The following is a 25042-nucleotide window of genomic DNA, read 5'->3' on the forward strand; positions in this document are numbered from 1 at the left end:
CACAGAGGAGGCTTCTAGCAGCCACCCGGGTGGCCCCCCCTGCTACCAAAACTTTGCAACACAAGCCCAATACACCATGGAATGACACTTGTTCTGGGCTTTAAAAAAAAAAAAAAAAAGTACTAAACCCCTTCCTTCAGAGATAAAAAATGAAGTTGTTATTTTTTGATAGCTTCACTAAACAAAGCATTAGTTTCTAAAGTATTTTAATTTTATCCCAAGCCATTATTTTGTAAGGTGAGATCTAGCTAAGAATCCTGAATAAAATTTAGAAGTTCATCAGAAGAACCTAATGCAGAAAAGTACTGACTGATGATTAACTTAATTGACTGAGGAGGGCGCACTACATGTTGTGCTGAACACCAATTGCATGATCCAGCCCTCACAAATAAATTATTTAATGACTCGTGTTTGAACCTTTACAAATTGTTTTTTCATTATCTATCACAGGTAATTTTTGCTTTGATATTGGACCTCTTCATATAGCGTATGACAGTAGAATCTTGCTTGTATTTGTTTCTGTCATCTTGTTTTACTCATATTTCAATACTGAAGACTGCTCACTTTGGTCCTTCCATAAAATACGTATTTAAAGTGAGTGGTTATTTAATTGTAGAGTCTGTGATGTGATGCACTATCCTCCTACTTGAGGTGTGTATGTTTTTGAGCTTCCGAGTTTCATTGCATGCCTGATTTGTGACATGGAATAATTATCTGTAGGATTTAAAATGAAGTTACATAAATGGAAAACATAGGCCTAGATTTTTCTCAGACTTTAAATGAAGATAGGAGACATGCCCCACATGCTTGCAAAAAATTCTGTATTTCTCATCATTTTCTTGAGGACCAGCACTAGTTATGATGGCAGCCACCATGTCAGTACGCAGAGTGTGGATGATATGGAAAAACTGAAGCTGGTAAAATCCTTCTTGTTGTGCATATCTTGGTAAAAAAATTGCAGACCCATTGGAGTTTAAACAAATTAAATAAAAATTCAGATAAATGTTGTGTTATATTCTTGAGGATATCTCCTGAGGGATCACTGCAGTGGTAGGGTTTTAGAGCGAATAGAAAGAAAAAGTAATACATTTAATTCCACAGAGGACTGTCCTCAGAGACTTCAGAACTTTCTGTCACAACTAACTAACAGTATAGGATAACAGTCCAAAGGTGAAATACTCCATGCAGCGTTACCAATCTGCTAAATTATTCAACTGTTTCACTCACTCTGGCAGATGTAATGTCTTAGCATGACTTTGTAAAAATGATAGGAAGTCCCAGGTGTATATTCAAACTCATAACCCCAGCCAAACCAGAACAAATTCCAGTCCTCTGAGAGAGCAGACACTCAAGAGGTGGTCATGTGAGTTCACTGCCACCAAGCCAGACTTTTACCTGTTGCTCTAGTTTTAATCAAGTTATGGACTATTTAGTTGTTGATTGGATTGGGCTAATGGTTAATCCAGACTCCAGAGGCCAAGACAACTCTATTTCATTATTTCACAATCTCTGTTAAACCATGGGAAGCCTGAACTCTTCCCATGAAGGGGGTGTAAAGTAAAGGTACATAATCCTAACTTTCTCTAGAGTCCCAGAAAATTACTTGGGAGTTGGCTGAGTTGTTTAGGTTGGGAGAACAAATGTACTCGCTAATTCTACTTTGTTGCTTGTGTGACCTTTGTTATTTTCTATTGACGAAAAGGGAGCACTGAATAGAAAGTCTTCACATGCAGCAGTTTCAGTGTGGACAATGCTAGGAACAGGCTTTGCTATAGAGCCTCTTCCAGTGCAGTTTAGCTTTGCTCCATAAGGTGAACCACCCAGAGCAGAAAGAGTAGTTCAGCTTTCTTGCTCTTTCAATCTTTTTCTCTGCATTGAAATTTCCAGACATACATTTCCTGCTAATGCTAGTGGGGTTGATTACATATGAAATTTTAGTTTGTATGATAATGAAACCTACAAGAACATTTCTTGTAGCTTGTTCTACCACAATCATACAATAACAAGTTTCAACCACCATCAACCTCAGCTGGACTCATGTACTTCTTTGAGATGCATATTTCTCTTCTGTCACTCCTTGCTAATTCTGCAAACACATTTAGTGTCTTTGCCTTCTCCAGAGTACCCAGCAAACTTTGTAACATGAGGGGTAAAAGTTACTTTTTTGTTGTTGGCATGAACACAGGAAGATAAATGAAATAACGTTATTTTAATGAGAAAATCAACTGCTGCAATACTTAATTACTCCAAGCCCCCTTTGATTTTTATTTTTTTTTCCTTGATGAAGCACACATCTTTGCAGTATTTGAAATTTGTTTGCTTTTTTAGAAGATAGGTTTCTTTATGAGATTGGGAATGCATCATAATGGCTGATAATGGTTTTAAACAAAAAAGCTGAAAAAGCAAAATAACTGAAGCATGTGTTTCCCAGTATTATTTTAAAACCAGACATGGTTGCTTGATCGTGTATAAGTACAGGTCAAACTATAGTGAAAAAAGAACTTTGAGTATTCAAGGCAGAAAATACAAGACCTGGGTTACAGGGTCTGGGTTACAAGACCCAGGTTACAAGACTCGGGGTTTTAATTAGCTCAAAGCATAGTGTCTGAACTGGGTGTAAAATACTGCGTATGTAATAACGTCTTTTAGCAGTCGCCTGTGAGCAGTCTGTTTCAGTGACTGGCAAATCTTTAAGTCACAGATACTTTGATTTTTTTTCTATATTATGCTCTATTATATTAGGGGAAGAATTACATAAACTTGCTGGCTCAGTGCCACAAGATTTTGTAGACACATGTATGTATATATTAATATTTTATAAGGATTATAAATTCTTTGGATTTCTCCTCTATTCCTTTTCTGACTAATTCAGATTTTTATCTGTTCAAATGTATAAATTCAGAGAGAGTGAAAAATTACGTATATTAAAGTTGCTTAAACACTTTAAACTGTTCTATCTCAGGAACTTTCAAGGCTGGTCAGTGGTGCTGTGTTACCCACTGAGAAGCTAGAAATCTTTTTTTTTAGGGATATAAAAAGCTTCTGCATTTATCCATGGAGCTCACAGATATTTCTGTTCCTTAACTATCTACTGTCAAATGTGTTTCAGACTGGAGCAGCTTTGGAGTTAGATGAGGGAATTTCATAGCTGGTAGAAAGTTGCTAATACTTCTTTGCTGATCTGACTTTTTTAAGTGTTTGGTGTTTGCAGATCCTAAAGAGATTTCAAATGCCAGTGAGGCCTTCAGAAGTGCCAGTTTATCACATGGCTTTGTAATTAAACATACAAGCATGAAAACACCATCATATCTCTCATAGGTAATAGCATTTGACCCTCATTGGTGGTGTATCTAACATCCTTAATTTCTTTGCATTTATAGGCAACTACAATGTTAGTAAATTAACTTACCACAATTTTTTAAAAACCCTGAATATTCCCCAAGTAACCAGGAAAATTTAGGTTTTGAGACAGCAGAATTCAATCCTATCGAATCTGTAAATGTGAGATTTAGAACTTTTTTAATAGGAAAAGTCAACATCCCCCTAACAGGTTTAGGGCTTTATAGCATGCTGGCAAAAATTCTGCCAACAGTCTGTCAATCTATTAATCTTTTTCCCATGCTACAAATGAAATAGTGCTTGGAACAGTGTGGGTAAAGCACTTTCTAAAGCTTTGATAAAAAGACATTCACTGCTCCTGAAACATTCATTAAAACCGTAAGATGTGTAAAATATTCAAGCGAATTTTCAGGAATAATCGGTTTTAGTAGGAAAATATCTAATATTCAGGAATTGGAAATCTGGTATTTCCAATGCATGCAGATACTGAAAGAACTGTCAAACACCATTTATATGGGGAGAAAAAAAAATTGTGCAAAAGAAAAAAAAAGGCTAGGGTTTTATTTTCAAGAACAGAGGTCTTATTTCAAAAGAACTTACTTCCTATTTAGACACTTAAATACAGGGCCAGATTATTTAAAAGTCCTTAGCTGATAGTGACTTTCATTGCCCTGCGTTTTGTTCAGATTACAGGATGAAGTCAGTGTTTAATTTATATGCCTAATATCCATTAATCATAAGATCATGACCCAGGTCAGCATTGTTTAAAAGATTAGAGTTAAGGGAAATGCAAAAGTCACAAACTTGTGATTTTTTAATTAGTTTAATGACTGTTGCACTGCATCTCTAATGACCCCAGCACTGTAAGGAATGGTATGTGAGCATAATTGAAGCTAATTTTCTGATATTTTGTTTCAAAAGTTCTCAAATAAAACAGTTTTTAGAAAGAGAGGAAGATAGCTTATTTTCTGACAGGTTGTACAGCAGTTATTTCCATCTTACATGGCTGTTCCATACTGGAAGATAAGGCGCCAGTCCTCCAGCCATTATGGAAATGTATTTGCAGGCTCTTCGGTAAGTGTATGCATAATCAGTGTTTCATTGTTCAATATTATAGGATGTTCAAGGAGCTGCATCCGCTGTAAGCAGACAGGAATACAGTGAAAAACTATTTAAAAAATGCATGAAAATAAATAAGGTACAATTATTCACTCTTTTTCATAACACATAAAGTAAAAGGTACCAAATGAAATTATAAGGCAGGAAATTTAAAATAATCAAAAGGGAATATTATCTTCATGCAGTGTATAATAAAAATGAAACTTGTTCCTACAGGATATTGTGGACAGCAGAAATACAAATTAGTTCAGTAAGTAATTAGACAAATTGATAAAGGAGACATCAATTAGTATATATTGAATTCCAACTTTTTAAGTCCCCACAGGCTGACTTCTCAAATTTGGGATGGCAGCTTTTATGCCATTCTATATGTTTGAGGTTTTTTAAGTTTTCCATAAACATTCACTACTGGCCACTGCAAGAGACGTACTCAGCTGACTGGACTGTTGATCTCACCCAAAATTACAGACACTTTTTGATAGCACATGAGCTTGCAGATTGGAAGCCCACCCGTACTATATTTTTATGTATAGCAAAGAAGTTTTAAAGAATGCCTAAAGGGTTTTTTGTTGTATTTGGTTGGGGTTTTTTCTATTTTCAAAGACCAGGATGTGGCCGTTTAGGTAATCTGATTTCACCAGAAGAAAACTTTGAAAAATGAAGCCACTTAACAGTTTTTCAAGATATTTCTAGTACCTTTTCCTGTAAAATATAACAAAAAATATATAATACATATATTTACTTATTTTTTAAATATGTGCATGCATTTATGTCAGAGATACTATAATATACATTAAATAACAAAATGTAAATTGTTAGCAATGATGATCTGAATTTCATTTCTCCTTACATATAAGACATTTGTGTTATCGTTGTAGCTCTAATCCATATTCAGGTCTTAGTGTTTGGTGTGCAGTAATATGTAAATTATCTAGCCAGCTGCATTAAGCAGTGTTTGTTTATTCTATTTCTTTTGGCATAGCATATAACTGAATTTCTGCCAAAAATGTGGCTGCTTCAGGGAACACTGTTTGGGTAGAAGGAAGTTTTGAAAGGAAGCACACATCATAAGTCTTTACTCTGTGAAACAGTAAAATCAAAACAAACTTTCTGTTCATAAAAATATGTGTATTAATGTAAAATAATGGGCTTGAAAAATGCAGGGAGCAAGCTGAATCTTTTTAGAACGCTCTGTGTACATTGGCTTTGTAAACAAGAATACAATATTAAGAGGCAGTGATTTTTTCATACATGGGAAGGGTGACTAAAACTGGTGAAATGTGAAAATGGAAAGTTTAAGAGAAATTATTTTAAAATGGCATATTGACCTTCCCTAACACATAGCATTTAAATGCATTTAAATTTGGAAAACAGTGAAATTTAAGTGTTAAAGAAATTGCATTAATGATGCATAGAGCTATCTACTTATGCTTGCAGTCCTTTCAGTCTTCCAGTCTGACACTTCCTTTTTTATCCAGCCAGCTAATTTCCCCTCTTTTGTGAGGAGTAACTGTTTTCACACTAGTGCTTACCCAGCAAGCCTCCTCATTGTTTCATGGTTAATTATCTTCTTGAGCTTCACCTTCTCCAGTGAAGGGAGGAAGACTGGGCCTCCCCACAGCTCTAATGAAAGCTAGGTTTTAGGGATGCACTGTGTGAATAAATGCAGTGTCTGATCTACCAACATAATAAATGAGTTCCTAAACTTTATGGAGTCACAGCTCATCCAGCAGGTTTACTGAACAATGCAGGAGGATGCTTTATTTTAAAAAGCCTTTTTTTATTTTTAAAAGGGGGGAGGAATATTGCTTCAGTGTGAAACCAAATACCATAAACTGTTCCAAAATCTCTACACATTATACAAAAGGTTCATGTCAAACATTCAGTTTCAGTACAAATCTGTGCTGCTGCATGAAAGTCTTTGGGCTTTACACTTTAAGTTGTATCTTAACTACACATATTCATAATGCTAATACTAGTGACCCTGTGCCTCTCAGCTATCATACAACTTTGTAAACTCTTAATACTTATTGGATATTTTGTGCCTCACCAGCACTGAAAATAGTCATTATGGATAGACTTAAATCTTCAGTTTATGTTCCAATTTTAACCCAAGTTTAAACTGTGTAACATTTAAAATAAACTCTCCTGTAACAGAAGAAAATCAAACAATAGCTTTAGTGGGTTTGTAATAATGAGGTACTCCCCATTTGTACTCAGCCAAACTAAGGTAGGCAAATATAAGCCTCTCACCAGAAGATGTAGCTGGCCATTACTTTGTCTACTTCTAAGTGAATTTCTACAAAGTATATTAATATTATGTAATTTCTCAAGTGAACAAGCCAAAATGTGCATATTATACTTCTGACATTGCACAGGTTCTATTTGATATACTAGATTAATCCTTTTTCTTCCAGCCAGCTCCAGGGCTGTGCTGGCATGTATTATGTACAGAGAAAACTACAAACATCATTGCTTACCAGTGATGAGGACAAGAAAAATATATGGAAGTTCAAGGATGCAATGATCTTAGTTAAAGAGCTCTGCCTAGTGACTTCTTATACTTGGAGATAAAGCCGGTGTTTCTATTTTGCACATTTGAAAAACAGCTCGTCTTAAGATATAGGTTGTGTAATGGCAAGGAGCAGTAGTAGTGTTGTAGCCTCAAGGTGCTTACCATTGTAATTTTTCCTTGCTAGGAGAACTCTCTGCCACTTACTAACAACTGTGATGTTTAACTTAACACTTGGAAATCCACAGATTGGCAGACTCTGCAAGTACTTATAGTATGCAGTATTCTTCTAGCCTTTGACTTCACAATACTTGCTTATTGACACCCCTCTAGTCGATATCCCAAATTTACAGATGGTAAATCAATGACTTCAGGAGGTGCCTCAACTGAGATTACAAAGAAATTGTGTTGAAAATTTAAATAGGGAGAAGAAAGAGTCTGTTCTTTTTGGTAACATGAATTAAGCTAAATTTGGTGGTCTCTCAACTGCTTCATGAGAAGAAACTGATGATATAGCCAGATACTTTTCATGCAGTCCTGTTCTTCATAAATAATAAAGTCTCCTTTTCCAGTATACAGGAAGAATTTTTATTTAGAAATTCAAGCCTCTCTCCTCCAGATTTCAGTGAGAAAAATTTCTAGGTTTCTCCTAAGGTCAATCTCCCAAGGGCTTATGTCGTATTCTTTTGTACCTTACATCTATCTGTTTCTATGGTGATTTTCACTCTTTAGTGTTCCTCACAAGCACTTATTTCTGCTGAAACAAAGCTCTTAAAAACTCTGTGATTCCAGGTGTCCTGATGTGCCTGTTATAGGCTGGGGATGGCTGTTGTGTCTACTGAGTCCATTCACAGTGTCCACTGAGTTGTTCTGGTTTAACTGAGAGTACATCATGAAAGGAGTACCAGTTCCAATGTACATTATACTAAATTGAAAGTATTCTTAACCAGTAAGCAAACCTCTTAACTTATACAGTGACAAAACAATAGTGAAAACATATGAAAACCATTATGCCACTGTAGCTTTGCTAGTACAACTTTGTTCATAAGCATTTGAATGCAGAACACAAATGATTTGCCATCAAGACAGACATACCAGTGAAAAATTGTGCTGCAGGAGAGACAAGCAGTAGTTAAACCTGTTTAAGTGTGGTTAGTTCCACGCTTATTAGTTCCAGTTATTTCCTGGGTTTGGTGGATTTTTTTGTCTTTAACCATAAAGACTGATCTTTGAGTCAAATTTTGAGATTTGGCATGGATGAACTCCGGCCAACTTGCACGGGTGTGTATCTGAGGTGGAGTGCCAGGATTTGCTCTTTTTTGAACCAGGCGTGCATGGCAACATTTGGGTTTGGGTAAAGCTAGGAATGTTTTTATTAAGTTTCATAAAGGGCTTGTGTTGGATTCTTACACAAGAAAATCGTATATTTCTCTGAAATAAAGGTGAGACTGAAATGACATTCAAGATCAACAAATCCTGTCATGTAACCTCTTGACAGAATAAAAGAAAACTACAAGGCAGCAAAACCAACAGCCAGTAAAATATGCCATGTAGTCAGGTTTTCTCATCACAAAAAGGAAAAAAAAAAAAAAGCCCAAATACACAACTTGGAATTGTTTATTTGGTCTGGGATTGTAAACCTATTTGGATGACAATATTATTTGATATAAAAATGTTACAGATGTTCTTCTGCTCTCTGGTAACATTTAAAAGGCTTCTTCAGCAAATGAGAACCAGAGGTGTTAGAAAGCTATATGAGGATATGGTGACAATAAAGCAGAAGCTGGAAAACAAATAACGGGTATTGTGTTAGCAATGATTCTGTGGGCACAGCACAGGTGCTAAACTTCTTGAGCCCCTGCTGTTGCCTTGGTCAGTGATAGTTCCTGAAGTTAATTCCTGCAGGCCTTCTTCTAACATAGTTTATCTTCTCTTCCAGCCTGGCTTGTCTGCACCAACTGGTGAGTGGTGGAAAGGCTGGAGGCTTTCACTCTTTCTTTTGGCTGTCTGATACTGTGGGCAGCTTACCAAGAAAGTTAAAGACCCTCATAGAACCCATATGCAGGCATAACTGACCCCAGCGTGTTACCTAGCATCATCAAGTGGCATCTAAATAGCAAAAGAATGGTTGGATAATAGCCAATTTCTCTGACTTTTTAAAACACTTTTACTAGTAGCAGGGAATAATAGTTTTTCTCTTAATATGTCACTGCAATTATTTCATCTGTTGCTTAGAAGATGTGCCACAAGACCTCTACCATGATAAAGAAAATTATCAGGTTAAAAAACCCTAGCCCTAACCCTATCCTCTATCCTCTAGATTTTAATTTCTGAGCATTATCAGAGAACTTCAAACATCATCATAAAGACAGGAAGTTGAGCAATGGTAAAACCTCAGTTGTTCCTGTAAGACCCAGCCTGCACTGAGACCCTTGCAGGTGACATCTGTAACTACAGAGAGCAGAGATGAAGTCACTGTTCTTCCTTCAATAGAGAAATCTGTACATACATACCTGTAAGCATCCATAATGCCTAACAGAAAAGCACAAGTTCTGCATGAGCAGGATAGAGCATCTTATTTCATTGATGGACACAGTAATAGTTGTAAAATAAAACAAGAGAAAGTATGAACCACAGTTCTGGATCTTATTTTCTCAGGAAATAAACATGTACTGCCGTCTTTTAACTTCAGTTATCTCAAATATGTATGTTCCTGATAGTTTCTCCAGTGATCTGTGATAAAACATACTGCTTCCATATATTTTGAGGCTGTGTTGTAATGTGCAAGTATGATGCACATGGGATATTATGCATATGCTTACATATATTAAAACACTGCTGTTTGGAAATGGGGACAGTTTTGTTGGCTACATTACAGGGAACCCCATTTAGAAGATGAACTTAAGCGCAGCAGAGGTGAAATGAGTACTGTACACAGGAGTATTTCCCTCAGCAGAAGTACTTGGCATGCTTGCATTTTTCAAAAGACAAAATCATGTTTGTCTTCTTTGAATGTGCACACATTCCTGGAGATGGGGGATGGTTTTCTTTCTTTTTCTTTCTTTTTCTCCTGGCCCCTAAATGCAGTTGAGTTTGGATAATTTGTCCACAGCAACTGAAGGATATGTTGCAGAGGAGGGAGGAGCAGAGTTTTTATTTATTATTGTAATGGCTCTTTTTTTCATGTTAATTCCTTTAAAAAAATATAATGGTACGTAGGGGTTACATTACAGGCCTGTTTCACCAACACAAAGTATCTGTACTGGAGTAGCACATGCAAATGAAGCCGAAACAGAGAATCATTGTTTAATATAATTTGCTGCAGAAAAACTGTCCGTGTTTTAGTAAAGGAAACAAATGAAAAAATACATTTTTAAGACTTTTCCTTGAAGATGCATTGGGGTTGAGGAAATGTCTTTATTTGACTTAATAATCTTCTTTCCTGCCATTAACATTTTCAGCAGATTAACTGTTTAACTATTAAACACCAACCCTGCAAGCATTTAAGTGCACACCTAACTTTGCTACATTAGTTATACCAGTGAAACAGGAATACTGTCCTGAGCAAAATAGTTCAGGTTCAAATTAGGAATAGCCAAACGCCTTAAAGCAGCACTTTCAAATACTTTGGAATTAATTCAACCTTTCACTCTTCTGAGTCTGTAATTTAATTGCTTCTTGGCTTAATTATATTTAAAACTTCTAATGCAACAATAAATGCTTCCTAAGTCTTGTTTACCTAGTGGTAATATTAAAAAATAGGAATATGCATAATGTTGTGCATCTTTTGTTCATTTTACATTGGTTTTTTTACTTACTTGGTCAAAACTATTTACCTTCTTTTACTGTGAACCATGTGACTTTCAAGATCTGCTCTAGGTGTAGCAGCATTTTGTGACTACAATGATAAAGTCACTCTGACCTACTTTAAAGACACCCATTTTAGAAAGATGACATATGCACACACATACACGCGTGTATATGCATGTGTGTGTTTATACACCCTCACTCTTGCACATATGAAAAAGAAGTTTCTCAATTCTGGGAAATTTAGTGCAGTCAGTTACACCAGCTGGTGTACAAAGAATGTTTGCCAGACAGAATAGTACCTTTGCAGCACGTTTTGTCACAGGCTTCAGCAAAGCCAGAACTTACAAGTGAACATACAGGGCTCATCTCATTCAGATCTGAAGCTCTGTAGCACACTCAAAGCTTCTCTTTAATTGTAGTCTGTCTTAAATGTGGAGATCAGCACGTTTGTCCGTGACTGACTCCTTTCTTCTTGGAGTGATACCTTGAACCAGGCTAGGTAGAACATCCTTTGCAGTGTGTAAATGCAAACTCTGTAGGAAATCCACATTCATCATTAACTGAAATGGGATAAAAAATGTGGTGCAGCTCTCATGTGAGTAAAGTTTTCCCAATTGAAAATAGCAATAGATTTGTCCACTTTGTGTAAATGATACATTGTGTAATACGATACAGTTCTTTGGATGAAAAATGAGTGAGGCAGAAGAAACAACAGCATTCTTTTTCCCAGTAAACTGAGCAAACAGCATTTAGTTCAGCTGACACTTATGGTGGCATACCTCCCATCCTCTGTATAACACCAAGTAAAGGATCAGCCTGGGGAATTTGAAATATTATGTTGGCAAGACTTAATAATCTATTACTGTCCTGCTAATCCTAATCTTCCAGCAACCTACCTATGCATTGAGCAGCCTAATAAGGAGACATCTAGCATGATAAAAGTAGTTCTGAGATTACTGTTTTTTACCTTGCTACTGACGTCAGTGCAAACAGGATGGAGCGATGCTGCCTTCCATTCTTGACTCCAGAGATTTATTTCTTCAAGAGTCTGTATGGTGCTGATCTCTCCAGCAGCTACCTCAATGTCTGAAGTGTCTTTCTTGTTTGAGCAGCTTGCTGATTTTGTAATACGGGAATATATATATACCCCTACTAAAAATGTCAAATACAAAATGCTTGTGACTTAAGCTGAGTGGTTTGTTTCAAAGTTAAAACTTGGTCTGTACTTAGGAACATCTGCTAATGTAGCTGATAATCACTAAAGTTGTACTTCAAGGGAGATGGTGCTTATAAAGAAAAAAAAAAGTAGTAATTCACTAATATTAATTTAGTCAATTCTTTGGACAGAGAAAGCTATGCTGGTAAAATAACCTTATCCCCATAAGAGGCTTTGCAAGTATAGCTGTGACAATCACAAGGGTAAAAAAAAAAACAAAACAATCAAATACTGAAATCCATCATAGCTTTGCCTGCAAAACTTCTGAGTATATTCCGGGCCTCAGAAAAGCATGTGCATTTAAAGAACAAAAAAAATAGGCTTTGAAGTGAGGAGCACTCAGTGAAGATGAATGGGCTGAGGTCACAAATCTACATGTTTTATTGTTTTTGTCCATCTGACTTGCAGAACAAACAAGGCAGCCAAGTGCTGATTTACAAGGGGAAGGTTATCTTCCTGACCAATAAGGACCAAATGTTTTAGTTTTGAGAAACAAAATCAGATTCTACGGAACATAAAATCCTTGGAACCTGCTGTTGATTTCCTGCCTTCAGGAATTTCTTTTTGCAGCTGGCAGAAACTTAAAACAATAAAAATGTGCAGTTTAGGAAGCTTTTCACAGCCATGTCTTCCTAAGCACAACAGAGTTGTAAAACATGCCACAGAAAAAATGAGTAATTGTAGCTGATTTCTTGTTTCACCTAACAGGTTTTCAAACTAAGTTAAATTATTGTCATTCTCTTGCATTTTACTTGTAGGATAGTTAAGGGTCAGCTACAGGTAGGTAACTGGGTAATGGTTGGACTTGATGATCTTAAAGGTCTTTTCCAACCTAGTTAATTCTATGGCTGTATGAACTAAGTACCAACTAAGTACCAACCACGAGCCATTATGAAAACATGGTAAAGTGGAAAATCCCAATATGGATTTCTGAACTCTGCAATGTGCAGAACTCCTCTGATAGCCATACTTGTCTAGCAACTGGTGTTTTCATGGGAAATTAACATTTAAGCTATCACTAGCCAATATCCCTCAAGGAAAAAAAAAAAAAAAAGAAAAGGACTTTAATAAATTTACTCCAAAAAAGCTTTGGGTGGGTAGATCCATAAAGAGTCTTTAGCCTTCAACATTAGACTTCTCAGATTCTCAAAATCCCAAAAGCCTCCTGTCGTGGTTCAAACCCAGCCGGCAACTTGGAACCACGCAGCCGCTCGCTCACTCCCCCCCTTTTCCTTCCTCCCCCCGCTCCCGGAGGGATGGGGAGGAGAATCGAAGGAATGTAACTCCCACGAGTTGAGATAACAGCTCTCCAGTAACTAAGGTATAATACAAACCACTACTGCTACCAGTAATAATGATAAGAGGAATAACAAGGGAAAAGGACACAACTGCTCACCACCCGCCGACCGATACCCAGCCCGACCCGAGCAGCGATCTGGATCTTCCGGGTAACTCTCCCCAGTTTATATACTGGGCATGACGTGCTGTGGTATGGAATCCCCCTTTGGCCAGTTTGGGTCAGGTGTCCTGCCTCTGCTTCCTCCTGGCTTCCCCTCCTCTCTGGCAAAGCATGAGACTGAGAAAGTCCTTGGTCAGAGTAAACATTACTGAGCAACAACTAAAAACATCGGTGTTATCAGCGTTGTTCCCAGACTGAAAGTCAAAAACACAGCACTGCACCAGCTACTAAGAAGGAGACAAAATGACTGCTGTAGCTGAACCCAGGACACCTCCTGACCTGCCAAGGAAATAAAAATTCCTTGGCATCCATATTTCTGCTCATGATTATATGAAAAATCTGAAAACAGCTGCAGAATCCAGGGACTTACCCTACATCTAAGCCCAATGAAGCATGAGGACACAGATTTATCTTACATGGAGAGTGTCTTGCTTTGTCAAATATATTAATAATCATATCACCCTGCTGTATGGTGGATAGCTACTCTGCCCAGTTTGGAAAAAATAAGTCAGATGAGTGTTTTAGACAGTGATCTACTGGACATAAAGGGATGAGATAGCCTTGTGTTTTGCACAGAAACAGTGCACCTATATCCATAATTAGACACTGGAGCAGGGATTTGGGCCTATCTGTTCCTCTTGCCAGTCAAATGTGCTGAACAGTATGCTGCAGGATAAAATTCTCCTTGTCTCTCTCTGACCCCATTAATATTTAATTGTTTTATGCCAAATGAAGCAGGAGAAGCCACCTTCTTTTCAGAATAGCATGTAGGTAGGACTTCTCCTGAGAGAATGAGAACCTGGTTCATATCATAAGCCCAGCGTCCCACACCCAAAATCAGTCCTCTAACTGTTGAGCTTATGGAGAACATCCCATGATTTCTCACAAAAGGGCTGAGGAGCTTTAGTTCCTACTTCAAAGAGAGAGTTCCTAGCTCAGAGTCAGAGATACATCCCTCCAACTGAACAATTAACCTTGGCTGGGTCTTCACGAATCTGACTCAGGAACTAAGCTGTGTACAACTTCCCTTCCTTGGACTACAGCCTCATTTTATCTGCTTGTATTTCAGTAACTTTCTAAGTTTGTTGTGATTTAGATTCCTGCTTGGCATGTGATCAGTGCTGTATTTGAAAAACAAAATTTGTTCCAAGAAAACTCAAGAGAGCGAGAGATCATAGTTGAAAGGGTTTTTTTGGGAAAAAGTTCTCATTTTTCTGAATGCAGTGATCATTGTTCAGCCATTAAGATTATTTAAACTAAAGAATTCTACATTAGTTAATAGTTCTATTACAAGACTTTTTGTATAAACAAAGTCTTCCCTAAAATGGAGGCCTTTCAATAAATAGAAAAATTAAATGAAATTAATTTGTGCTCAGAGAACCAGGCCCAAAATCAGGGACCACTTTTGTCTTATTTTGAGTACTTTAAGGTGAGTCAGTACCCTTGGCCACTTGACACATTACATTTGAGTAAGTAAAGTTGTCAAGGTGTTCTTCCTCTCCCATGTGTCTTTCTAGAAGGAATAATTCTTGGTACTGTATGTTCTGAGTCATAATAGCAAATATTACTGGAAAGTTACAAAAGTCTTAAAAAAGACCAAACTAAGTTTAGCTCAATTATTTATCAGTTCTTCCCCAGAAAAAGGTGTCAGCACAGACAATATTTGAAATTTATGTAGTATTAGGTTAGACCGATTGATTGTTCTCACAGCTGAATATAATAACATTCATTAGGTCTTAGTTACTGGACATTAGTACTGCTTTTATTATCAAGTAAAGAATAAATATAAATTCAAAGAAAAAATCAAGTCTTGCGATTTCCAATGCATTACATCTGTTGTTTTAAGGCTTACAACACAAAAGATTATTTTAAAAGTTTTGAAAGTCCTTTAATAAATCCTTTATATCTTAACTGTTTTAAACTTAAGCAGGGTACGAGAGTTTCTCAGATGTTCAACATAATAAAGCTCCAATCATATCATTTTTACTAACACACTCATATGTGATTCTGCAGAATGGTTAACACCTGTTACATCTGAAGTGAGTAGCCACAATTAAACTCTATTAAAGAAAAGTCAAATTTCTGTATTATATTTTGACAGAAAATTAAAAATTCCAACCTAGAAAGACTAAGAAATAATGCAAAATTTAATAACTTTCATTTTAATTGATTATTTTAGTGGTATACAAGACATAACAAAATTAAAAGCCTATTAGTGACCTTTGTTCCAAAAATGCACTTTACTCCTGTTAATGTACTTCTGTGATTTCAGTGGAAGGACATTCAAAGTGCAGCTGTAAATATTTTTAAATTTTGACTTTTTTTTTTTTACAGGAGCCTCTGAATGTTATTGATCCCAGTTTGATGGATCTGAATGGTTCAAGTGAAGATGCACTAGAATGGGATGAAACTGACATAAGCAATAAGCTGATCAGTATTCATGACGACTTAAGTGATCCTGATCAGGAGCTCAGGAAGGATGATCTAAGCCAGAAAACTTCAGGAGAATGTGGTGTTGATGATGTGAATGAAGATGAAAGTATTGGTGATCATGGAAGTCCTCTTTATTGTCCCAGCATTACTTCCCCTCCAAATCCTCACATATATCAGGTCTATAGTCTTCATAATATCGAATTATCAGAAAAAAAAAACATGCCTTTTTTGAAAAAAACATCTAAACTCTCCAGTGAAACACAGTCTAATATTTTAAATAAAAGTCTTAGTAAAGACTCATCATTCTCATCTACCAAATCCCTGCCTGACCTAATAGGGGGGACCATATTGGCAAAACCATATAGCTATATGTACCAGAGTGGAAAGATAAGCAGGCACTCTGAGAGTGAGAGTGGGATAGTGAGTGAATGTGATACGGAAACTACAAATAATTCAGAGATTTTTTTGCTAAATGATATTGAAAGCACTCAGAGTAATCCTGAAATTGGGCATGCAGAAACTCAAATGGATGATATAGTTGATGTGATAAAACAAAAAATACAGCAAGATGAAGAAGATCATGCTAGCCTCTCAGATGATTTCCAGTTGCCACCCTCTGCATGTTGTGGAAGTGAAAATGATGAGGATTTGGACAGCATTACTATGTGTAACTGTGCTTGTTCAGAAGAATTACAAGGAAAGCATGACGTGTTTACTTTTTATGATTACTCATTTCTTCAAGGCTCCAAATTCAAATTACCAGTGCTAATGAAACAATCACAAATCGAAAAAACACATACAGAGGGCAGTTTGTTTCATGGCTTTTGTTTTGATAAAATACCTGGTAAATCTGAACATAAGCCTGGAGAGTCACAGCCAGATGGGTTTATTCATGACCATACTCCAGCAAGTGTCCCTGGAGAATCAGATCCCAATTCCTGTAAATCTGGAGAAACTGTAAGAAAATTAACTGTTACAGAGAATACAAGACAGGTTTCAACTTTATCTCGTAGTTCCTCATTAGAATCTCTGTCTGTAGTAGGTGATTTGTTCAGCTCAGGTATTTTTAAAAGTGGAGATGGTCTTCAGCGAAGCACCTCTTTGGAGAGCTGGCTGACTTCCTACAAAAGCAATGAAGATCTTTTTAGTCATCATGGCTCAGGAGACATAAGTGCAAGCAGTGACTCTGTTGGAGAGCTCAGCAAAAGGACATTAGATCTTTTGAATCGCTTAGAGAATATCCAGAGTCCTTTAGATCAAAAGATTAAGCGCAGCATCTCTGATATAACACTCCAAAGTGGCTCTCAAAAGATGTCTTTTACTGGACAGCTGTCTCTAGATATTGCATCCTCAATCAACGAAGACTCAGCAGCTTCTCTGACTGAACTCAGCAGCAGTGAGGATCTTTCACTCTGCTCTGAAGACATTGTACTGCACAGAAATAAAATACCAGATTCAAATGCATCATTTAGAAAACATCTTAATAGATCTGTAGCTGATGAGAGCGATGTCAATGTCAGCATGATTGTTAATGTCTCCTGCACTTCTGCTTGTACTGATGATGAAGATGACAGTGATTTGCTTTCAAGTTCCACCCTTACTTTAACTGAGGAAGAGCTAGGTATCAAAGATGAAGATGATGACTCTAGTATAGCAACTGATGAGGATATTTATGAAGAATGCAATTTAATTTCAGGACTTGATTATATAAAAAATGAACTCCAAACTTGGATTAGACCAAAATTTTCTTTGACAAGGGAGAAGAGAAAAAGTAACCTCAGTGATGAAATTCAGCGCAGTAAAGTTAGTAATGAGACATCAAAAGCCACAGATACATTAAGCATTGAAACACTATTGAATGGTTCAGTACAGAAAATATCAGAAAATAATGGCAATAGTAAGAATGTGCCACATGATCATGAAAAAGGGACAAAGAGTCACCTGATGAAAGACATCTCTCAGGTTGTGAAGGATCAGCTTGTGGATGATATGGAGAATGGCAATGTTGAAAATACTCTTGGCAGTCAAAAGGAAGGTCTTGTTAGAACATCAGCAGCTCCCAGAACTCATGCATCACTCGATGTCAGACAAGCTGAAAATGAATGTTGTGTCTGTGAAGCTTTTACAGACAGTTCAGATGATTCACATATGGATGGAAAAGAGACTGTATTGTTGTCAGATGAATCTAGAAACCCTCCAAAAGAATGTCGAAGTTATCTTCAGCTTGATCGTCACTCTATTGCTTCCTCTCCTGCTAAAAAACCTTGTCTTGAATCTTCCTCAGAAATGAATTACGTAGACCTAGAAGATACAGCTTTACAAACATCCTTACCTAGTGGCCAACAACAAAGGATAAGCATTACTGGAAAATCTACTGATTGCTGTACAACCTTGAAATCCAGTGAAGCAGAATGTGACTCCACAGCCAATGGTATTGCTTCATGCTGTAACTGTGAATCCGCTGCTCTTGATAAAAGAAACATGGAAGACGGCTCAGTACACAATTTTGTGAGGGAGATAATAGACATGGCATCAACAGCTTTGAAAAGTAAGTCACAACCTGAATGTGAGTCATCTGCTCCAGCTTCATTAGCACAGATCAAGGAAAAAGTGTTAGAGCACTCTCACAGACCCATTCAGCTAAGAAAAGGGGACTTCTATTCTTATCTTTCACTTTCTTCTCATGATAGTGACTGTGGAGAGGTAATCAAATACATAGAGGAAAAGAGCAGCACTCCTGTACCACTGGATTTCACAGATGAGAAAGAAAATATTGAATGCTTTTTTGAAGCCTGTCCTGAGGAAGAGCGAATCAATTTCTAATGGTAGTCCTGAAGCACGAGTTGAGCAGCAGCAGCAGCAACCTATTTCTAAGACTACTTCTGAAACATCTTCAGAGTCAGTAGGTGAAGTGACTCGAGAATCATTAAGAGAAGCTAAAAATTCCTCTGAAGGTAGGGATTTATCTTTCTTATGTGATGATAAAAATGATATAAACATCCCCACTCCTTGCAAAAAAAGTGCATCAAACAATTTGAAAAATGCTGATGATGACTTGTTGATTTCAGATGGGCAAACTGAAGGTTTGGAAAAGAATTCTTCAGATCTTAGCACTAAAAAGAGCACTACAAGAAAATCACCTGGACCTGAAGATTCCAAAGGGTGTGTTGCAGCTTCTGAGGAGGCTTCAGCTATAGAGTTTCAGTTAAAGCCTGGCCATTCACAGAAAAAGGATGTTTTGCATCAGAACAGTAAAACTCTTACTTGTGAAGAAAATCTCCTAAATCTTCATAAGGAAAGACACATAAATATGCACAGATAGAATGTAACCCTCTCCAGGCACGTACATTATCCTAAAAACAGGTATGTACTCTACAAGTTGCACATTATTATTATTATTTATTTATTTTTCCTTTTTTTTTTTCCTTTTTTGTTAAAATTAAAGGAAATGAATTGCCATCCACCATCTAGGGCTTCTGTTTGATGATAGTGCTATATTATTTGTTTTGATTACACTGTAATCCAAATTTACATGCCACTGGTCAACAAAAGCAGTAAATACTAACTGCTTCTTGCCCTTTGGCTTTGCACTGACTGGAGCTGCTCCCTTCTGGAGCAGCTCTGTTATCTTGCAGAACTTGGGAATTCTTCAGAAGTAGTACAAGTGATGAGCATTTTGAAACATAAGTGAGATGGTGCAACCTAAAGTGGAAAAGTGTATCTGATTTCTTACAAAGTCTGAAAGTGGTTCAGATCTGGAGTTTCTGACCTCACATAAATGTCCAACAATAACTGTACATTTAACAACAAAAGAAGACCTACAAAGCAACTTGTGGATCAGATCCTAACATGTAGCACTTCTGCTTTGAGTCTCACTAGTTGTTTGGTGACGCAAAAGCCAGCATAGCTGTGTAGAATGCCATTAGTCTTTGGAAACACTCCTCCGACAGACCAGAGAGAGCACGGCAACTCCAAATGCCACTCCAATTCCAAATGCCACTGCTTGCCAGAAGGTGTAGCAAGTAAATTTCCAATAAAACACAAGGCTAAGCACAGGACCAGGTTTCCCTGGGAGGTTCTGGAATCTCTGTCCTTGGAGATTTCAAAATTCAAGTGGATATGGCCCTGAATGATGTGATCTGCCTTTGAAAATAGCCTTCCTTTGAGCAGAAGGTTGGATCAGATGATGTTCAATTTCCTTCCAACCTACCTTATGCTATGATTTTGCTAGGAGAAACGACTGTTATTCATCACTGCCCGTAAAAACCACTAGTACTTTCCTATTGCAATCTATGTAGCTGTAGCAGAGGATCTGGGCCTGTTTATATGTAATAGAGTGCTTTGCTGCTATTCCTGATTTTGCTATGTTATATTACTATGCTTTGGGCTTTCTTTTGCACATAGTGGTGGCTAACCCAGCATTCACACATTCACATTTGTATAAATACATCTAGCAAAGTCTTTAGGTTATGACAGCAGTAGTCTACAACTTGCCACTATCTCTTTGAATACATATCTATTTGAATAATTCATTATCTTGCAACCATCATAGCAAAGAGAATATTTCTTGAATGGCTCTGAAATAGCCTATCATGACCTGTTGATTACCAATTAGGTTAATACTTGGACACATCCGAACAACTGGAGAAGCCATGAAAATCAATTGGGAATTACAAAACTCATAGATGATATTATATATTCTAGAATTACATTACAAGGATAATGTGCATACGGAAGACTATTGGGAAGCTGAGATGATGACAAAAGTCTGAGGTTGATAAGTGATCATTATGTAAACATAAGCTTTTCCTAAATTGCTGTTTTATTACTTTTCTTATTTTTTCCACTCTTTTTTTTTACATTGAGGAAGAATGCATACTATAGTGACTGTGATTTTATTCTTCTTCTCATTCTTTTACTGATGAAGATAACAACATGTATTTTCAATTCATTAGTACTTTTCCTCTGAAGATCTCAAAATATGTATAAACTTTCCCTCAGTCTTCAATACTTCATAGTTTCTTACTAGTAGCCAGCTAGGTTTTTCGTAAGACTGGGATATGACAATATGCAGTTGATGTAAGGACTAAGATTGGACATAGAGGATGAAGATAGTAATAAATGCCCCCCAATGCACTAAAATGTAATGCAGACTGTATGTAACAATTTAATTTTTGCCCAGGGGCTGACAAAAATTTTTAAGGTAACAAAGCCCTTCACACTACATCCCATTTTTTCCATTTAGGAAGATATACTGGTTCTTAACTGATGCATATAGCATTGCTTCCATGGAAATTATGTACTGTATTATTCCCAGTAGTAAAGCCCTAGGATACATATAGTTTATCTCTGGCACATCAAAAAATGGAAATATGAGCTGGTACATTTGGTATCACTAAAGTGTGAGCTCCCTTCCCCCATTCACAAGCTTGGTGCTTTAACTTCATCTCTCATGCTATGGGGAATGAATTACAGAAGCAATCTATCCTAATTTGTTAACTTATTCAAATAACAGTTATTATACTTAACTATGCTAAAGATTATCTTTTTGGTGGCAGATTGTTTATTTTTTGATGAGGCTAATTACTGATTTTCCAAAGGTAATTTACATTTATTACTAATACATCTTTTAAAATGTGACAGATAAATGTTGTTCCCATAAGTGTATTATGAAAAAAGTTACTATTTAAAAACACATTATTTAATTTGAAAGATAAATGGCAAACACCATTATTTTTCCTGTAGCACCTGTGCTGTAAGCTCATTTAAATGTGTAATTCCATGTGTAGCTGCAATACTTAGAGAAAAATAATCTATAGTATATGTGTACCTTAAGAGCATACTGAGAACTCAAAGCTGTAAAAGGCATAGTTTCAAATGTACTCTGATTTTTATACTGTTTTAGTATTAACCTTGGCTGTACAGGAGAATAAACTGAATAGGGAAAAAAATACTTTTGCCAAATGTTACAATCCTGTTATTTAGCAGTGTGCTACAAAAAATTACCATTATGGGAAAATAGTAACAATTCTATAAGCAGGCTTAAAAATATCTCCGTCAGCATTGACTAGTCACTCGTATGAGCCAACATGCAGTTCTTCAATAGAAGTTCTCATAAAGCTATGCTGATTTTATTTCTCAAGTAGAGGACAGCTTGAAAGAACTGTCTTTCTGTATATGAGATCATGCAGTCTTCTGCTGTCACTGTGACCAATGATTCACCAATGGAACGGGAATTTTTAGTCACATATTCAATATGCGTAGACATCAATACATTAAGAAGGTTTACATGATGTGTCCAAAGACTTTACTAGAGGATACATTAGAATTCTGTATGTAATTTGTTAATTCTTTCAAGTAAGATCAAAAACTACTTCCTTTTGTGCAGAATTTCTGATTCAAACTTAAGTTGTAACTTAATTTAGGGAAAAAATTAACCGACATAAGAAAACTACATTGGTTTCATCTGTCAGTGCTGTAATGTCAGCCAGAATATCCTGCCACTCCTATAACCAGGAGAAACACAGAACCGGTACTTAGAAGGCCTGACTGTTATTTCCTCCTCAGCAATAAATTTTTTTATGACTTCTTCTTTCCTTTCCTTAGTTTCTTTAACAAAAAATAATGAGAATAATGACCAATGAGACCTGTGAAGCATGACTTATTCACTGAAAAGTGTTTTGAGATCTACAGCTAAAAGATGATACATAAATGCAAAGGACTGTTAGTTAATTATTCATTACAAGAAAAATAATATACACGTTTACACAATTTGCTTTTAGCAACTGGAACTACCAGAATAATCTTTTTGCTTACCCTTTCTTTTCCTAGAGGTTTTTATAGGGCAATAGGTGCTGTAATGTTACTTTATAGAGTTTAAAACAGTCTGACTTTTTAGCTCCTTACAGTAGCTGACTTGAAAAAAATTAAATAGAATAAGCAGCTAATCTTGTATTGCCTGTGAATTACATCATTTTTGAAAAACTTGACATAATCCATCAGTGAGACTTTTCTTATTATAGATATGTGAAACTCATGCCAGAGTTGTAGAAACCTTTTGATACAATCTTTCCCTTTATTCTGATTAGTTCTTCATTAATCTCTAAACAAAGTGTTGAGCTTTTCACTATTTTCATGTAAGTATATTTCTTCTACAAATGGGGGACAGGGTCAGTTTCAGCAAATAAGATCAAAGCAGAAGGTAACTGGATGGATCCAGATATTCCTGCTTAATTTGGAAGGCACATAATGCATGTCTAGAGTGCTTCCTAGGAAATGCCTATGAGATGTACTTTGCACTAATCTTTGAGCTGTATTCTGACAGTTATTTCTTCATAATCCTCATCATAAGCCTGTGCTCTTTGATGAATAGTTTAACCCTAAACTCTGAGCTGGATAATTCTACAGTATGAAAACTTAACTCATTGATGGTACTACAAGTGTCTCAATAGCTATTTACAATTTTAAAATACCATGATGGCACTGGCAATCCTATTCACAGAACACTTCTGTGACAATCTTTTCCTCCTCTCCATTGAAATCTCATTCTATATGTTTACATAAATATTAAAATAAGTGATGGGTAGATCTTTTTGTTCCTTGGCATTTGGAAATTCCTATGTTTTCATTGATCAGTGCACTTTTGAGTGTGCTGAAGGTAAGTTTGCAGGTAAGGATGAGGACAGCATCCAGGGAAAAGGTCAGATTTGATGAATTCCCTTGTTTCTTTAGAAATGAAGTCTTTACAAAAATCAATGAGCTTTCTACATCAATACAATATTTTACACTAACTTGTACCTTATGCTGTTAAAAGTCATTGTTTGCCTACTGTATGCTTCTGCATTAAAGGCTCTGGCATGTGACCATTTAATGAGTATGGTTGTTCTGGAAGAGCTATGTTTTGCAAATAAAACTTCATTTTCTGTAACCTACTATTACTTTTTTGTTTCCTTTTAGAATCTTGGCTGCAATTCAGGTGCAGGTTCATCCTGTAAACCCTGGGATGACCTCCAATTCCATTGTATCACTGCCTTTCATTACACTGACTCCCAAGATAAATTTTCTTTCCAAATGTGATTTGTCCGTGTTGGCTTTGTGATCAGGCTGCATATGCTAGTCCTGTTTCAGTGATCATTTTGTATTGTAGCAAGGCCATTTGCTTTCATATGGATTCCTCTCCCAAGCTACCTCTAATGACCTTCCCTTCCTAAACTGGTTGCCTCTGTACTGCTTATCACTGGTTTTGTTTAAAGTTTTGGAGTTCTACAGAATTCATGATTAGTCTGGTTCATCTTTTCAGAGCTGTACCTGCCAGTACTCTTCTATTTTATGTATCTAATTTAATATTTATGTGTATAATGCATAAGTTTATTGAAACAGTTTTACTTTTAAAGTGACAATTTTGTTGGATTGCAGCAAAAAGAAGTCATTAGCCCTCCCAATTCAATACATCTAAAAATTAAGTAACTAAAATAAATGGCATTTTATTTATTTAATTTTAAAATTTAATCTATGCAACACTTCAAGAAACAACTACATGGTGTTGTATATTAGGAACTGTTGACATTCTACTGAATTAAGTACAACATTTTGGTTTTTTATGCTTCTTGAGGTGGTAATGAGAAAAAAAGTTTTTAAAAAATGTGTGCCTTGCTGTATTTCTTATACCATTTATTAAAAAGCTGCTTTCACAGTAAAATTATGTTGGTTTGAAAGGAGGAAATAGCAAGGTTAAGATGTGTGAATAATTTCTGTATATATGTATAACCAAGTGCAAACATTGATGTATAATGACAGTATAAAATGCTTTCATGTTTGTGATGTCCAGTGATGTGGAAAATATAAGCCTTAAAACCATTAGATTGCATGGTAATTAGAATTGGCATAATAAACATAGTTCATTGGGGAAAAAAAAAAAGCAGAACTGGTGATCTGTTTTACCTGCGTTCCAAGAACAGAATGCTTTATCAAAGTACAGAAGAATATGTTTTTGTTTGCAAATATTCCCTACAGATATGTGATTACATAGCTGGTGAAGATTTGTATTACCTGGCTCATAGGTAAAGAATCTTTTCATTAAAGATTCTGCAGGTCTTTTGGGCCAAAGAGACACAAATATTTAGTAGTTTTTAGTACACTGCCAATTGCAGTGGTG

The 25042-nt window shown here is 36.3% G+C and overlaps 1 protein-coding gene across 1 annotated transcript in view; it reads left to right on the top strand.

Annotated features, from left to right (window-relative positions):
• The window catches only part of LOC104412742 (A-kinase anchor protein 6-like), a 91466-nt gene extending 66699 nt beyond the window's left edge, over positions 1 to 24767 (top strand). Inside the window, 4 exon segments of the mRNA XM_010023544.1 lie at positions 15790 to 18701; positions 18703 to 18842; positions 18957 to 19251; positions 23845 to 24767. Of these exon segments, the coding sequence (XP_010021846.1) occupies positions 15790 to 18701; positions 18703 to 18842; positions 18957 to 19210 (3306 nt within the window). The 3' untranslated portion in view covers positions 19211 to 19251; positions 23845 to 24767.
• Positions 24768 to 25042: the final 275 nt, after the last annotated feature.

Source organism: Nestor notabilis, unplaced genomic scaffold (assembly GCF_000696875.1).
Source record: "Nestor notabilis isolate BGI_N333 unplaced genomic scaffold, ASM69687v1 scaffold8971, whole genome shotgun sequence".
In the NCBI taxonomy this organism is placed as follows: domain Eukaryota; kingdom Metazoa; phylum Chordata; class Aves; order Psittaciformes; family Psittacidae; genus Nestor; species Nestor notabilis.